The following is an 18,042-nucleotide window of genomic DNA, read 5'->3' on the forward strand; positions in this document are numbered from 1 at the left end:
CACATCAAAACTGACAAGCAGGTCGTCTGGGGACAGGGCAATCCCCTTGATTGTTGATACCAGGTCAGTAGAGTTTAGTACTGCAGAGGTGGTTTTTCCAGTGAAAGGCCGTAGGATTTCGGACAAAAAACGAGCCAGTTTGTAAGTCGGGGAGTTGATAGTAGAGACAACAACAAAATTCAAGAACTACTCACCGATGGCAGCTATACAAAAATAAAAAGAGACCCCACCAACAGCCTCGTCTCCAAAACCAACAACATCATTTCTGCTTCAACCGCATTAATTGATCAGACCAAACAGTTCTCGTTGAAACCTTCTGCAGCCAGGCCACCAAGATTGTACGGCTTGCCAAAGATACATAAAGAAGATACACCTCTTCGTCCCATTGTCTCTACTATCAACTCCCCGACTTACAAACTGGCTCGTTTTTTGTCCGAAATCCTACGGCCTTTCACTGGAAAAACCACCTCTGCAGTACTAAACTCTACTGACCTGGTATCAACAATCAAGGGGATTGCCCTGTCCCCAGACGACCTGCTTGTCAGTTTTGATGTGGTTTCCTTGTTCACCAAGGTGCCTGTGCCTGACACCATCGCAATCATTGAAGACTTGGTTCATCAAGGACTGAATGCTGGGGTACCCCCCCTGGTGAGACACTGCTTAACCAATACATACTTCACCTGGAATGGAACCTTCTACAAGCAAATTGAGGGCACCCCAATGGGCTCCCCCTTATCTCCGGTTGTAGCCAACATCTTCATGGAGAAATTTGAGACGGACGCCATCCAGACTGCCACTCTACGCCCGACCTTATGGAAGAGGTACGTAGACGACACTTTTGTCATCTGGCCACATGGCCGGCCTGCTCTAGACCAATTTCTCGACCATATCAATTCCATACACCCAGCCATCAGATTCACCATGGAAGTCGAAAATGATGGCAAGCTACCCTTTTTGGATGTCCTAATCAAAAGGAGACCTGATGGTTCAATGAGCCACTCTGTCTACAGGAAAGCCACCCACACGGATGCTTATCTAAAACCGGATTCCCACCACCATCCATCCCAGAAGAATTCCCTCATCAAGACTCTATATCATAGAGCCCAATGCATCTCCGACCATGAACACATTTCCAGTGAACTCAAACACGTACGCCAAGCTCTTAAGGCTAATGGTTACTCCGACTACACAATCCGCAAAGCCATCACTCCAACCACCAAGAAGGATCCTGTTGAGGAGCCTTTCAAGACCATCACCTTACCCTACATTGCTGGGGTCACAAAAAAGATCTCCAAAATCCTGATTAAACACAAGATCCAGGTCCGATTCAACACAGTACATAAAATCCGTGATCTGGTACCGTCTGTAAAAGATGTGGTTCCAGACATACAGTACCCTGGTGTCTACAAACTAAGTTGCCTCTGTGGTAGCAGTTACATTGGGGAAACCAAACGACATGTCTCGGACCGCATCCGTGAACATAAAGCTGACCTGAAACACTGTAGGACAAACACCTCAGCCGTGGCAGATCACTGTTACAACTCAGTGGGCTCACATGACATTGACTTCTCCAAGACAGAGGTTCTCTGCAAGCCATCTGGCTATCATGAGAGATTCGTACATGAGGCGATCCACATTTACAAACACAGAGACAATTTTAACCGAGAAGATGGATTCTGGCTTAGCAATCACTGGAAGGACGTAATAAACCATTTTGATACACATTAGGGTGGGTAGAATAATACATAGTGTTATATTAAAAATGTATAAGGTATAGGGTGGTTTATAGCAATACAGTATGTAATTTAATGTTGGTTTTGCCTATGGAAGTATATAGTACGGTATAGACGCGTGTGATGTAAGAGAATAAAGTTTAGATGGAAGCATATTATATAATTTTTTACAACGTAGAATTTTTCATGTATTACTTACTGTTAGTAACTCAGCTTATTGTAGAGTATAGTAAGTTTACTGATGATGCTATGTAGTTTATACTTTAGTTTGTCATGCAGTTTATACTGTAGTTTTTTACGTGGTTGTTTAGTAACTACAGCTACATACTATTAACATTCCTTTCCTTTGTTAATGCTCCCCCCCTTCCCCCCCCCCCTTTGATGCTGCTAATCCTGCATAATGCACGGGCATAGTATTGATTTGGAACCCCCCCCGCCCACCTCCTACGCATTTTCCATATGCTGAATTCCTCTTGATATGCAAATTATTTTGTTTAGGCGCTCTTCTTCCCACCTCCCCCCCCTCTAACCCAGCTTAAATATACGCTCCAAGCTTGGGGTGTTTCATTCTTCGCCTGAGGATGGCTGCTTGCGTTGTGGCCGAAACGTCGTGAGAATTGTTTTATTATGTTTTATTTTTATTATTTTATTACTTCCCTTCTACGTGACTTTACCGAAAGAACCAAGAAGATGTGTCACGGTGGTTGTGTAGATGGAACCGTGTCACGGTGGTTGTGTAGATGTAACTGTGTCACCGTGGTTGTGTAGATGTAACCGTGTCACGGTGGTTGTGTAGATGTAACCGTGTCACGGTGGTTGTGTAGATGTAACTGTTTCACGGTGGTTGTGTAGATGGAACCGTGTCACGGTGGTTGTGTAGATGTAACTGTGTCACGGTGGTTGTGTAGATGTAACCGTGTCACGGTGGTTGTGTAGATGTAACCGTGTCACGGTGGTTGTGTAGATGTAACCGTGTCACGGTGGTTGTGTAGATGTAACCGTGTCACGGTGGTTGTGTAGATGTAACCGTGTCACGGTGGTTGTGTAGATGTAACCGTGTCACGGTGGTTGTGTAGATGTAACTGTGGCACGGTGGTTGTGTAGATGTAACTGTGTCACGGTGGTTGTGTAGATGTAACTGTGTCACGGTGGTTGTGTAGATGTAACCGTGTCACGGTGGTTGTGTAGATGTAAATGTGTCACGGTGGTCGTGTAGATGTAACTGTGTCACGGTGGTTGTGTAGATGTAACTGTGTCACGGTGGTCGTGTAGATGTAACTGTGTCACGGTGGTTGTGTAGATGTAACTGTGTCACTGTGGTTGTGTAGATGTAACTGTGTCACGGTGGTCGTGTAGATGTAACCGTGTCACGGTGGTTGTGTAGATGTAACTGTGTCACTGTGGTTGTGTAGATGTAACTGTGTCACGGTGGTCGTGTAGATGTAACCGTGTCACGGTGGTCGTGTAGATGTAACCGTGTCACGGTGGTTGTGTAGATGTAACCGTGTCACGGTGGTTGTGTAGATGTAACCGTGTCACGGTGGTTGTGTAGATGTTACCGTGTCACGGTGGTTGTGTAGATGTAACCGTGTCACGGTGGTTGTGTAGATGTAACTGTGTCACTGTGGTTGTGTAGATGTAACTGTGTCACGGTAGTTGTGTAGATGTAACCGTGTCACGGTGGTTGTGTAGATGTAACTGTGTCACTGTGGTTGTGTAGATGTAACCGTGTCACGGTGGTTGTGTAGATGTAACCGTGTCACGGTAGTTGTGTAGATGTAACCGTGTCACGGTGGTTGTGTAGATGTAACCGTGTCACGGTAGTTGTGTAGATGTAACCGTGTCACGGTGGTCGTGTAGATGTAACCGTGTCACGGTGGTTGTGTAGATGTAACTGTGTCACGGTAGTTGTGTAGATGTAACTGTGTTACGGTGGTCGTGTAGATGTAACTGTGTCACGGTAGTCGTGTAGATGTAACTGTGTCACGGTGGTCGTGTAGATGTAACTGTGTCACGGTGGTTGTGTAGATGTAACCGTGTCACGGTGGTTGTGTAGATGTAACTGTGTCACGGTAGTTGTGTAGATGTAACTGTGTCACGGTAGTTGTGTAGATGTAACCGTGTCACGGTGGTTGTGTAGATGTAACCGTGTCACGGTGGTCGTGTAGATGTAACCGTGTCATGGTGGTCGTGTTGATGTAACCGTGTCACGGTGGTTGTGTAGATGTAACTGTGTCATGGTGGTCGTGTTGATGTAACCGTGTCACGGTGGTAGTGTGTATGTAACCGTGTCACGGTGGTTGTGTAGATGTAACTGTGTCACGGTGGTTGTGTAGATGGAACCGTGTCACGGTGGTTGTGTAGATGTAACTGTGTCACGGTGGTTGTGTAGATGTAACCGTGTCACGGTGGTTGTGTAGATGTAACCGTGTCACGGTGGTTGTGTAGATGTAACTGTTTCACGGTGGTTGTGTAGATGGAACCGTGTCACGGTGGTTGTGTAGATGTAACTGTGTCACGGTGGTTGTGTAGATGTAACTGTGTCACGGTGGTTGTGTAGATGTAACCGTGTCACGGTGGTTGTGTACATGTAACTGTGTCACGGTGGTTGTGTAGATGTAACCGTTTCACGGTGGTTGTGTAGATGTAACCGTGTCACGGTGGTTGTGTAGATGTAACCGTGTCACGGTGGTTGTGTAGATGTAACTGTGGCACGGTGGTTGTGTAGATGTAACTGTGTCACGGTGGTTGTGTAGATGTAACTGTGTCACGGTGGTTGTGTAGATGTAACCGTGTCACGGTGGTTGTGTAGATGTAACTGTGTCACGGTGGTCGTGTAGATGTAACTGTGTCACGGTGGTTGTGTAGATGTAACTGTGTCACGGTGGTCGTGTAGATGTAACTGTGTCACGGTGGTTGTGTAGATGTAACTGTGTCACTGTGGTTGTGTAGATGTAACTGTGTCACGGTGGTCGTGTAGATGTAACCGTGTCACGGTGGTTGTGTAGATGTAACTGTGTCACTGTGGTTGTGTAGATGTAACTGTGTCACGGTAGTTGTGTAGATGTAACCGTGTCACGGTGGTTGTGTAGATGTAACTGTGTCACTGTGGTTGTGTAGATGTAACTGTGTCACGGTGGTCGTGTAGATGTAACCGTGTCACGGTGGTCGTGTAGATGTAACCGTGTCACGGTGGTCGTGTAGATGTAACCGTGTCACGGTGGTCGTGTAGATGTAACCGTGTCACGGTGGTTGTGTAGATGTAACCGTGTCACGGTGGTTGTGTAGATGTAACCGTGTCACGGTGGTTGTGTAGATGTAACTGTGTCACAGTGGTCGTGTAGATGTAACTGTGTCACGGTGGTTGTGTAGATGTAACTGTGTCACGGTAGTTGTGTAGATGTAACCGTGTCACGGTGGTTGTGTAGATGTAACTGTGTCACTGTGGTTGTGTAGATGTAACCGTGTCACGGTGGTCGTGTAGATGTAACCGTGTCACGGTGGTTGTGTAGATGTAACCGTGTCACGGTGGTTGTGTAGATGTAACCGTGTCACGGTGGTTGTGTAGATGTAACCGTGTCACGGTGGTTGTGTAGATGTAACCGTGTCACGGTGGTTGTGTAGATGTAACTGTGTCACTGTGGTTGTGTAGATGTAACTGTGTCACGGTAGTTGTGTAGATGTAACCGTGTCACGGTGGTTGTGTAGATGTAACTGTGTCACTGTGGTTGTGTAGATGTAACCGTGTCACGGTGGTTGTGTAGATGTAACCGTGTCACGGTAGTTGTGTAGATGTAACCGTGTCACGGTGGTCGTGTAGATGTAACCGTGTCACGGTGGTTGTGTAGATGTAACTGTGTCACGGTAGTTGTGTAGATGTAACTGTGTTACGGTGGTCGTGTAGATGTAACTGTGTCACGGTAGTCGTGTAGATGTAACTGTGTCACGGTGGTCGTGTAGATGTAACTGTGTCACGGTAGTTGTGTAGATGTAACCGTGTCACGGTGGTTGTGTAGATGTAACTGTGTCACGGTAGTTGTGTAGATGTAACTGTGTCACGGTAGTTGTGTAGATGTAACTGTGTCACGGTAGTTGTGTAGATGTAACCGTGTCATGGTGGCTGTGTAGATGTAACCGTGTCACGGTGGTCGTGTAGATGTAACCGTGTCATGGTGGTCGTGTTGATGTAACCGTGTCACGGTGGTTGTGTAGATGTAACTGTGTCATGGTGGTCGTGTTGATGTAACCGTGTCACGGTGGTAGTGTAGATGTAACCGTGTCACGGTAGTTGTGTAGATGTAACCGTGTCATGGTGGTTGTGTAGATGTAACTGTGTCACGGTGGTTGTGTAGATGTAACCGTGTCACGGTGGTTGTGTAGATGTAACTGTGTCACGGTGGTTGTGTAGATGTAACTGTGTCACGGTGGTTGTGTAGATGTAACCGTGTCACGGTGGTTGTGTAGATGTAACCGTGTCACGGTGGTTGTGTAGATGTAACCATGTCACGGTGCTTGTTTAGATGTAACCGTGTCACGGTGGTTGTGTAGATGTAACCGTGTCACGGTGGTTGTGTAGATGTAACTGTGTCACTGTGGTTGTGTAGATGTAACTGTGTCACGGTAGTTGTGTAGATGTAACCGTGTCACGGTGGTTGTGTAGATGTAACTGTGTCACTGTGGTTGTGTAGATGTAACTGTGTCACGGTGGTCGTGTAGATGTAACCGTGTCACGGTGGTCGTGTAGATGTAACCGTGTCACGGTGGTCGTGTAGATGTAACCGTGTCACGGTGGTCGTGTAGATGTAACCGTGTCACGGTGGTTGTGTAGATGTAACCGTGTCACGGTGGTTGTGTAGATGTAACCGTGTCACGGTGGTTGTGTAGATGTAACCGTGTCACGGTGGTTGTGTAGATGTAACCATGTCACGGTGCTTGTTTAGATGTAACCGTGTCACGGTGGTTGTGTAGATGTAACCGTGTCACGGTGGTTGTGTAGATGTAACTGTGTCACTGTGGTTGTGTAGATGTAACTGTGTCACGGTAGTTGTGTAGATGTAACCGTGTCACGGTGGTTGTGTAGATGTAACTGTGTCACTGTGGTTGTGTAGATGTAACTGTATCACGGTGGTCGTGTAGATGTAACCGTGTCACGGTGGTCGTGTAGATGTAACCGTGTCACGGTGGTCGTGTAGATGTAACCGTGTCACGGTGGTCGTGTAGATGTAACCGTGTCACGGTGGTTGTGTAGATGTAACCGTGTCACGGTGGTTGTGTAGATGTAACCGTGTCACGGTGGTTGTGTAGATGTAACTGTGTCACGGTGGTCGTGTAGATGTAACTGTGTCACGGTGGTTGTGTAGATGTAACTGTGTCACGGTAGTTGTGTAGATGTAACCGTGTCACGGTGGTTGTGTAGATGTAACTGTGTCACTGTGGTTGTGTAGATGTAACTGTGTCACGGTGGTCGTGTAGATGTAACCGTGTCACGGTGGTCATGTAGATGTAACCGTGTCACGGTGGTCGTGTAGATGTAACTGTGTCACGGTGGTTGTGTAGATGTAACCGTGTCACGGTGGTTGTGTAGATGTAACCGTGTCACGGTGGTTGTGTAGATGTAACCGTGTCACGGTGGTTGTGTAGATGTAACCGTGTCACGGTGGTTGTGTAGATGTAACTGTGTCACGGTGGTTGTGTAGATGTAACTGTGTCACGGTAGTTGTGTAGATGTAACTGTGTTACGGTGGTCGTGTAGATGTAACTGTGTCACGGTAGTCGTGTAGATGTAACTGTGTCACGGTGGTCGTGTAGATGTAACTGTGTCACAGTAGTTGTGTAGATGTAACCGTGTCACGGTGGTTGTGTAGATGTAACTGTGTCACGGTAGTTGTGTAGATGTAACTGTATCACGGTAGTTGTGTAGATGTAACTGTGTCACGGTAGTTGTGTAGATGTAACCGTGTCACGGTGGTTGTGTAGATGTAACCGTGTCACGGTGGTCGTGTAGATGTAACCGTGTCATGGTGGTCGTGTTGATGTAACCGTGTCACGGTGGTTGTGTAGATGTAACTGTGTCACGGTGGTTGTGTAGATGTAACTGTGTCATGGTGGTCGTGTTGATGTAACCGTGTCACGGTGGTAGTGTAGATGTAACCGTGTCACGGTAGTTGTGTAGATGTAACCGTGTCATGGTGGTTGTGTAGATGTAAATGTGTCACGGTGATTGTGTAGATGTAACCGTGTCACGGTGGTTGTGTAGATGTAACTGTGTCACGGTGGTTGTGTAGATGTAACTGTGTCACGGTGGTTGTGTAGATGTAACCGTGTCACGGTGGTTGTGTAGATGTAACCGTGTCACGGTGGTTGTGTAGATGTAACCATGTCACGGTGCTTGTTTAGATGTAACCGTGTCACGGTGGTTGTGTAGATGTAACCGTGTCATGGTGGTTGTGTAGATGTAACCATGTCACGGTGGTTGTGTAGATGTAACTGTGTCATGGTGGTCGTGTAGATGTAACTGTGTCACGGTGGTTGTGTAGATGTAACCGTGTCACGGTGGTTGTGTAGATGTAACCGTGTCACGGTGGTTGTGTAGATGTAACTGTATCACGGTGGTTGTGTAGATGTAACCGTGTCACGGTGGTTGTGTAGATGTAACTGTGTCACGGTGGTTGTGTAGATGTAACCCGTGTCACGGTGGTTGTGTAGATGTAACTGTGTCATGGTGGTCGTGTAGATGTAACTGTGTCACGGTGGTTGTGTAGATGTAACTCTGTCACGGTGGTTGTGTAGATGTAACCGTGTCACGGTGGTTGTGTAGATGTAACTGTGTCACGGTGGTCGTGTAGATGTAACTGTGTCACGGTGGTTGTGTAGATGTAACCGTGTCACGGTGGTTGTGTAGATGTAACCGTGTCACGGTGGTCGTGTAGATGTAACTGTGTCACGGTGGTTGTGTAGATGTAACCGTGTCACGGTGGTTGTGTAGATGTAACCGTGTCACGGTGGTTGTGTATATGTAACTGTGTCACGGTGGTTGTGTAGATGTAACTGTGTCACGGTGGTCGTGTAGATGTAACTGTGTCAAGGTAGTTGTGTAGATGTAACTGTGTCACGGTGGTTGTGTAGATGTAACTGTGTCACGGTGGTCGTGTAGATGTAACTGTGTCAAGGTGGTTGTGTAGATGTAACCGTGTCACGGTGGTTGTGTAGATGTAACTGTGTCACGGTGGTTGTGTAGATGTAACTGTGTCACGGTGGTTGTGTAGATGTAACCGTGTCACGGTGGTTGTGTAGATGTAACTGTGTCACTGTGGTTGTGTAGATGTAACTGTGTCACGGTGGTTGTGTAGATGTAACCGTGTCATGGTGGTTGTGTAGATGTAACCGTGTCACGGCGGACGTGTAGATGTTACCGGCGACACAGCAGCCGTATCTATGTAGCCAATTAGTAAAGGTTGGTCACGTAATCAAAACGTTACAATTCGTTCCTAGTTCAGCACATTTGGACTCGCACTACTGGTAATGTGCAGATGTCATCAGATTACTCGTCACGTGCAGGTGGAATTGGATTGCTGGAATTGGTCCGGGAGGAGGAGGGGAGGAGGAAAGACAATGGCAGAAAGACAATGGCAGAAAGACAATGGCAGAGGAGGAAAGACAAAGGCAGAAAGACAATGGCAGAGGAGGAAAGACAAAGGCAGAAAGACAATGGCAGAAAGACAATGGCAGAGGAGGAAAGACAATGGCAGAAAGACAATGGCAGAGGAGGAAAGACAAAGACAGAAAGACAATGGCAGAGAGACAAAGGCAGAGGAGGACAAAGGCAGAGGAAAGACAATGGCAGATCCTCATGGTGGCGGCGGCGACGGTGGTGCCGCGTGGGTTCATGCTGTCGGCGTTTTCTTTGCAGAGCCACTGGCGAGCCCGGCCAAGTCGTCCTCGGCAATAGACCCCACTGGTGAGGAGGCACAGATGCTGGCGCCTACACATACACACCGACACACACAACAACAACAACAACCGCCATTAACTGGCGGTGACGTCACCACGGCGCTTGTGCCAGGCCATGTGCACGTTGAGGCCACATGAAGTGTCGAACGCCAACTGGCAGGAGGTCACAGGAGAGACCCAGGTGCTGTGGGTCAACTGACTGAGATGACTGGCTGATGCGCACCACCTGTGCTCCTTATTGTGCCAACTTGCCGTGTTTTAGTCACCTGGCACTCCACTCGTTGTTGTGAGCGTCGCTCCTCTGCCCTCCATTGTTGCTGGAGAGCGACTTCCTCCAACTGCGTCCTTCACGAGCCACAGAGGCCGATCTTGACACCGCTGGTACCAGTCATCGGCAAGTCCACTCAGCTCCACATCCTCCTGTACCACATCACTCCATCTTTTCTCTAGCCCATGTTGTGCCCATTTAGCCCCCTTTACCGAAAAAACCACAGAGTATGAATTCTTGCAGTCACGAAAGCTTCAAATCTAGAATTTGTTGGAATTCCCTACACTTCTGCTGTAGCAGACAGACAGAAAATATGGCATCTGTGCAAGACCACCTTTTCCTGAAACCACATTGGAGCTCCGCAAGCCTCTCCTCAGCGTGCCTGGCAAGGCGATGTTGAATAATCCTTGCCAGGACCTTTCCCAGCACACTGAGGAGGGAGATGTCCCTGTAGTTGTGACAGTCTGTGCAGTCTTACTTCTAAAAGAGGGGGACCACCAGGGCATCCATCTAATTCTACGGAACCCATCCAGTGGTCCCAACTGTTATTATGATGTCATGTAGGGCAGTCTGCGCACAAACGCCAACCTCCCTCATCATTTAGCTTGGGAGATCATCTCTGCCCGGTGCTTTTCCTGGTCTCAGACTCTGGATTGCCTTCAGTACTTCCTCAACGGATAGCACCTCAGCCAGCCACTCACAGGGGGTGACTTCCTCCTCAAATATTTGAGGCACGGCAGCCTCAGAAGGGTCATTCCCACTTTGCCTCATGATGCTTTCAGGCTGAGGGATTTCCCCTCCCCCAAGACCTCACAGAAATGCTCAGCACATCTGCAAACCTGTTCCTAGCGGTCAGAGATCGGATCACCTTCCGTTCTCCTAATGGTGGTGATAGGTGTGGTGCTGGAAGTTACCTTTATTATGGCGTTAAAGAGTGATTTGTGATCGTGGGCTACTGAGGCAGACTCCATCTCCTTAACAACCCGTGACCACCACCCATCCTTGCAATGCCGCACGGCTCTCCGAACCTCCGAGCGAAGGCTGCGATAAGCCTCCTCATTCTCTGATCTGGGATGCTGTAGACCAGGGGTGGGGAACCTTTTTTCTGCCAAGGGCCATTTGGATATTTATAACATAATTTGCGGTCCATACAAAATTATCAACTTAAAAATTATCCTGTTATATTTGGTCAAACATTTAATTAACTCACCCCTAATGCGATGGCTGGAACTGCTTCTCTTGATGTTAGCTGGTGTTGATGATGTTGCTACTCGCAACTGCTTTGCCAGGTTTTCTCCTAGATTTATTGAATTTCGAGTCCCGCCTGCGGTTGCCTTGGCAGGGCCAGACTAAATGATTTCGCGGGCCTTACACAGCCCGTGGGCCGTACGTTCCCAACTCCTGCTGTAGACGATGAGAGTGGGCTTGTTGTTTTTTCTCAGCCAGCCGGAACACCGCCTCCATCAACCAGGGTCACTGGGGAAGTTTGGACCGTGTACCCAAAGCAGCCATTGCAGCTGCATGAACCACAGTCCTAAACCTCACCCATTTCCCCTCGGCATCAGGAGGAGTGGGGACGATGCCAACCCCAGCTGCAAGCGATGATGAAATTCTCGTTTGCAACTTTCATCAGCTAGCTGATACCATGCCACTAAGGGTTTTTGGATGGGGTCCTGAATGTACACCCACCACCAGAGTGGAAGAATGGCAGGTGCATCTTACAGATGACAAGCCGATAGTCATTGGGCAGATCAGCTCCACGGTAGGTCCTGCTGTCAAGGACATGGGGCCGCATTAGCTGTTCTGTCACTATGTAGTCCAGCAGATGTTCTTGCTTGGACCCAGTGTGCATCCATGATGTTGTGTGGATGCACTGATGCCAGAACAGCGTGTTGGTAATTACACACATATGGGCTGCACATAAGTCTAGCAGTATCCTACCGTTGTTATCGAGCTGGTCTGGCCCATCCCTTCCAGTCACTTCAGCCCAGTTACCAGAATCATGACCCACTCGAGCATTAAAGTCACTCAACAGGATGACTCTATCCCGAGGGGCCACTTTAGCCAGCATCTGTGACAGGAGGTTATAGAAGGCATCCGATTCATCGGCCTTGCCTGCATCCCTCCACGGATGTTCGTCTTCAGCGTTCGAACATTCCACGTGGCCACCCGCAGTGGCTTTTTGCTGTTTCTGGAGGAACCCCGAAGGTGCAGGTTCAGTTTCCTGGTTCCACTAAATGGGGTTTGGCCAGGAGACGTCGTAGACGCCTGCCGCACGGCTCTCCGAACCTCCGAGCGAAGGCTGCGATAAGCCTCCTCATTCTCTGATCTGGGATGCTGTAGACCAGGGGTGGGGAACCTTTTTTCTGCCAAGGGCCATTTGGATATTTATAACATAATTTGCGGTCCATACAAAATTATCAACTTAAAAATTATCCTGTTATATTTGGTCAAACATTTAATTAACTCACCCCTAATGCGATGGCTGGAACTGCTTCTCTTGATGTTAGCTGGTGTTGATGATGTTGCTACTCGCAACTGCTTTGCCAGGTTTTCTCCTAGATTTATTGAATTTCGAGTCCCGCCTGCGGTTGCCTTGGCAGGGCCAGACTAAATGATTTCGCGGGCCTTACACAGCCCGTGGGCCGTACGTTCCCAACTCCTGCTGTAGACGATGAGAGTGGGCTTGTTGTTTTTTCTCAGCCAGCCGGAACACCGCCTCCATCAACCAGGGTCACTGGGGAAGTTTGGACCGTGTACCCAAAGCAGCCATTGCAGCTGCATGAACCACAGTCCTAAACCTCACCCATTTCCCCTCGGCATCAGGAGGAGTGGGGACGATGCCAACCCCAGCTGCAAGCGATGATGAAATTCTCGTTTGCAACTTTCATCAGCTAGCTGATACCATGCCACTAAGGGTTTTTGGATGGGGTCCTGAATGTACACCCACCACCAGAGTGGAAGAATGGCAGGTGCATCTTACAGATGACAAGCCGATAGTCATTGGGCAGATCAGCTCCACGGTAGGTCCTGCTGTCAAGGACATGGGGCCGCATTAGCTGTTCTGTCACTATGTAGTCCAGCAGATGTTCTTGCTTGGACCCAGTGTGCATCCATGATGTTGTGTGGATGCACTGATGCCAGAACAGCGTGTTGGTAATTACACACATATGGGCTGCACATAAGTCTAGCAGTATCCTACCGTTGTTATCGAGCTGGTCTGGCCCATCCCTTCCAGTCACTTCAGCCCAGTTACCAGAATCATGACCCACTCGAGCATTAAAGTCACTCAACAGGATGACTCTATCCCGAGGGGCCACTTTAGCCAGCATCTGTGACAGGAGGTTATAGAAGGCATCCGATTCATCGGCCTTGCCTGCATCCCTCCACGGATGTTCGTCTTCAGCGTTCGAACATTCCACGTGGCCACCCGCAGTGGCTTTTTGCTGTTTCTGGAGGAACCCCGAAGGTGCAGGTTCAGTTTCCTGGTTCCACTAAATGGGGTTTGGCCAGGAGACGTCGTAGACGCCTGTCCCCCGGGGCCTGCGGCACAAGCTTAGATTTGTCCCCCATGTGGTTTAATGGTACTTAGATTGAAGGTGGAGGGGTTACCAGCCCCTCGCACCCGTCCAGAGCCCCCCTTTGGCCGCTGTGGTGACTACAAATGCCATGAAATTGGTCTTTCCCCCCCATGGCACTGCTCACCACAGCGTTACCGTCCGGCACCACGGAGGCGATAGGGAGTTGTTTGTGCTGAACACACACACACACTGACGCACAGACACACGCTTACACGTGGTCAGCCGCCCTCTCATGTGCTCCCCACCCACCCCACCCACCCCCGCCTCACCTTGTCCGTCGTTCCAGACCTCCCGGGCTCGTTGCGCCGCGGCTCTGCCTCTGCGACGGCGCTGGGCGTCCTCGCCCTCTCCGCCTGCGCCTCCCTCGCCCTCGCCTGGCTCTGCCGGCGGCAGCGGCGGCGGCTCGGGGCTCCGGGGGGCTGCCCCCCCCCGCGCTGGCTGCCCTCGCTACCGTGGGGGGCGGGCGGCGGGCGAGGCGGGGGGGGGCCCGCGGTGACCGCCCGGGTGGACGACGGCGGCTCGTTTGAGAACGCCCTTTACGGCGCCCACGCGGACGACGCCGACACCAACGCCCTCGTGCAGGACGTGGAAGAGCAGTGACTGTGGGGGGGGTGGGGTGGCGATGGGTCGGGGGGGTGGGGGGGTGGGCACGGGAGAATTTGTACAAAGGGACCCCCCTGACAACGGGCAAGGGGGGGGGGGACCGCAGTTGGGTTTAAGGGTCACGGAGAAGCCGCTGTCGTCGTCGTTTTGATCCGATTGTTGCCGGGGGTCGCGGCTACGTTTCTGATGCTTTCTCGCACCAAACAAAAACAAGCCAACGCACGAAGTGCGGAAATATCCCTGGAAGAGAATCAGGAATGTCGGTGCTCCCGAGCGCGCGCGGCAAGGAGGCCGTCCTTGCCACCCCGCACCTTACGATTAGCCCGGTTGGCTACGCACGGTGCGAACGAAGTTCAACGTGCATCTCGGCCTTGCCTAGACCACCAACTCAAGATATTTCGCCAAAGGCTGTGCCGCTCACAAGCGGCGGGAAGGCACGGCTGCCGTCGGTGCGCCTCGCGTGCGTGGCACGCGATCGCCGCGTTGCGCGTGCGGTCGTCTCGGCCTTGTCTAGACCACCAGCTCGGAGAGAGACGGACGTGCGGCTGTATGATCGTTTCGGAACACGCGAATCGGGGCCCCGAATTATCTTTTGTCGGCCCGCGAACTGAAAACGGCCGTCGATTGAGAGTTTACCGCACACGCACACCCAATTTAAGATAATTGCACTCGTTTTAAACACTAATCTGCGACAAACGTTTAATTTGTTGAAAATTCCCGAACTACGATCGGAGCGTCGGTCCCACTGCGGGCGTTGGGGTGGGGGGTGGTGGGGGGGAGGTGAGCAGAATGGGGGTGGGCACGCGGGGGGGGTGGGGGGGCGTTCTCACGCCGCGGTGGCTATGAGATGTTTTCTCCCTCGCCTGGTGTACAGGAGGTCGTGGGTCCGATTCCGACCCCCGACGCCTGCTGTTTATTTGGAGTTAGCGGTGTTTATCTCTCTTCCCCCATGGTGGAGTGGATTTTTCTCCGGCTCCTTCGGCTTTCCCCTCCGCATTTAGAATCGACGTGCGTTCTAGAGGGTTTGTCTGCTGTCGATTTCCACGTGGTCATGATGATGATGAGCCACTTCGTCGCGCTGTCATTCCTGATGGCCAGCTCGCTTCTGAAAAAGAGCTACGTAGCTCAGTGGGGTCTTACCTGCTAACATTAAAATACAAGTTGCTTTGTTTTAATGCAGGAAGTCATTCCGGATTCCTGGATTGTTATTTCTTACTGCCTGGACCTTGTCCTGACGATATCTCACGGTGTCCTCATGATTTAAACGTCTTGAACCGCGCCCCGCACAACCAACAGCCGATCACGGGAATCTGAGTGTCGTAATTTTATTATCCCCCCCCCCCGCCGCATTAATTGTCGCCGCATTAATTGTCGCTAATTACTTGAGTCGGTTAACCACCCTCCCACCCCCCCCCCCCCACCTTGTGCACTACCTACACGCCGGCTTGCGCCGTTTGTGATAAATAAAAACATGAGATTGCGGAGTTTTAAGAAGGTCTTGCGTCTGTGGAAGAGTGGTGAGCGTTTCTGGAGCGAGCGTTTCTGCGAGCGTTTTTCATTCTTTCAGGTTCCGGCAGTCTTGGTCAAAGGGACCCCCACTCCATCCCACCCCACCCCACCCCACCTCACCCCACCCCACCCCATCCCACCCCATCCCACTCCACCCCACCTCACCCCACCCCATCCCACCCCATCCCACTCCATCCCACTCCACCCCACCTCACCCCACCCCATCCCACCCCATCCCACCCCACCCCACTCCATCCCACTCCATCCCAGCCCAACAAACCCCATCCCACCCCACCCCAACCTACTCCATCCCACGACATCCCACCCCACTCCACCCCACCCCACCCCATCCCACCCCACCCCACCTCACCCCACCCCACCTCACCCCACCCCATCCCACTCCATCCCACTCCACCCCACCTCACCCCACCCCATCCCACCTCACCCCACCCCATCCCACCCCACCCCACCCCACCTCACCTCACCCCACCCCTCCCCACCCCTCCCCTCCCCATCCCACCCCACCCCATCCCACCCCACCCCCATGCCACCCCACCCCACCCGACCTCACCCCACTCCACCCCATCCCATCCCACCCCACCCCACCTCACCCACCCCACCTCACCTCACCTCACCCCACCCCACTCCACCCCATCCCACCCCACTCCATCCCACCCCACCTCACCCACCCCACCCCACCTCACCCCATCCCACCCCACCCCTCCCCATCCCACCCCACCCCATCCCACCCCATCCCACCCCACCCCACCCCATCCCACCCCACCCCTCCCCATCCCACCCCACCCCATCCCACCCCACTCCATCCCATCCCACCCCATCCCATCCCACCCCACTCCACCCCATCCCACCCCACTCCATCCCATCCCACCCCATCCCACCCCACCCCACCCCATCCCACCCCATCCCATCCCACCCCAATCCACCCCATCCCATCCCACCCCACTCCACCCCATCCCATCCCACCCCACCCCACTCCATCCCATCCCACCCCATCCTACCCCACCCCACTCCACCTACCCCACCCCACTCCACCCCACCCCATCCCACCTCACCCCCACCCCATCCCACCCCATCCCACCCCACCCCACTCCACCCCTCCCCACCCCACCCCACCCCATTCCACCCCACTCCACCCCACCCCATCCCACCCCACTCCATCCCATCCCACCCCACCCCTCCCCCACCCCATCCCATCCCATCCCACCCCACTCCACCCCACCCCATCCCACCCCATCCCACCCCACCCCACCCCCTCCCCACCCCATCCCATCCCACCCCACTCCATCCCATCCCACCCCACCCAACCCCACCCCACTCCACCCCATCCCATCCCTCCCCACCCCATCTCATCCCACCCCACTCCACTCCACCCCCCACCCCACTCCACCCCACCCCACCCCACTCCACCCCATCCCTCCCCATCCCATCCCACCCCACCCCACCCCACCCCATCCCACCCCACCCCTCCCCATCCCACCCCACCCCATCCCACCCCACCCCATCCCACCCCACCCCATCCCACCCCACCCCACCCCCATCCCACCCCATCCCACCCCATCCCATCCCACCCCATCCCACCCACCCCACTCCACCCCACCCCATCCCACCTCACCCCACCCCATCCCATCCCACCCCCATCCCATCCCACCCCACTCCACCCCATCCCACCCCATCCCACCCCACTCCATCCCACCCCATCCCACCCCACTCCCATCCCACCCCCATCCCACCCCACTCCATCCCACTCCATCCCACCCCACCCCACCCCATCCCACTCCATCCCACCCCACTCCATCCCATCCCACCCCACCCCATCCCATCCCACCCCACTCCACCCCATCCCACCCCATCCCACCCCCACTCCATCCCACCCCATCCCATCCCACTCCATCCCATCCCATCCCACCCCACTCCACCCCACCCCATCCCACCCCACTCCATCCCATCCCATCCCACCCCACTCCACCCCACTCCATCCCACCCCACCCCACCCCCATCCCACTCCATCCCACCCCACTCTATCCCATCCCACCCCATCCCATCCCATCCCACCCCACTCCACCCCATCCCACCCCATCCCACCCCACTCCACCCCACCCCATCCCACCCCACTCCATCCCATCCCATCCCACCCCACTCCATCCCACCCCATCCCACCCCACTCCATCCCACTCCATCCCACCCCACTCCATCCCACCCCACCCCACTCCATCCCACCCCATCCCATCCCACCCCACTCCACCCCACCCCATCCCACCCCACTCCATCCCACCCCATCCCACCCCACTCCATCCCATCCCATCCCACCCCCACTCCACCCCAACCCATCCCACCCCACTCCATCCCACCCCATCCCACCCCACTCCATCCCACCCCA

General features: G+C 52.6%; 1 protein-coding gene across 1 annotated transcript in view; it reads left to right on the forward strand.

Annotated features, from left to right (window-relative positions):
• LOC144741713 (macrophage mannose receptor 1-like) overlaps window positions 1-14,132 on the forward strand; it is a gene marked incomplete at its 5' end in the record, with an annotated part of 28,600 nt that extends 14,468 nt beyond the window's left edge. Inside the window, 2 exons of the mRNA XM_078624215.1 lie at window positions 9,643-9,690; window positions 13,819-14,132. Of these exons, the coding sequence (XP_078480341.1) occupies window positions 9,643-9,690; window positions 13,819-14,132 (362 nt within the window). The remainder of the gene's footprint in view (window positions 1-9,642; window positions 9,691-13,818) is intronic.
• Window positions 14,133-18,042: the final 3,910 nt, after the last annotated feature.

Source organism: Lampetra planeri, unplaced genomic scaffold (genome assembly GCF_965212315.1).
Source record: "Lampetra planeri unplaced genomic scaffold, kcLamPlan1.2.h2 scaffold_673, whole genome shotgun sequence".
Classification (NCBI taxonomy): domain Eukaryota; kingdom Metazoa; phylum Chordata; class Hyperoartia; order Petromyzontiformes; family Petromyzontidae; genus Lampetra; species Lampetra planeri.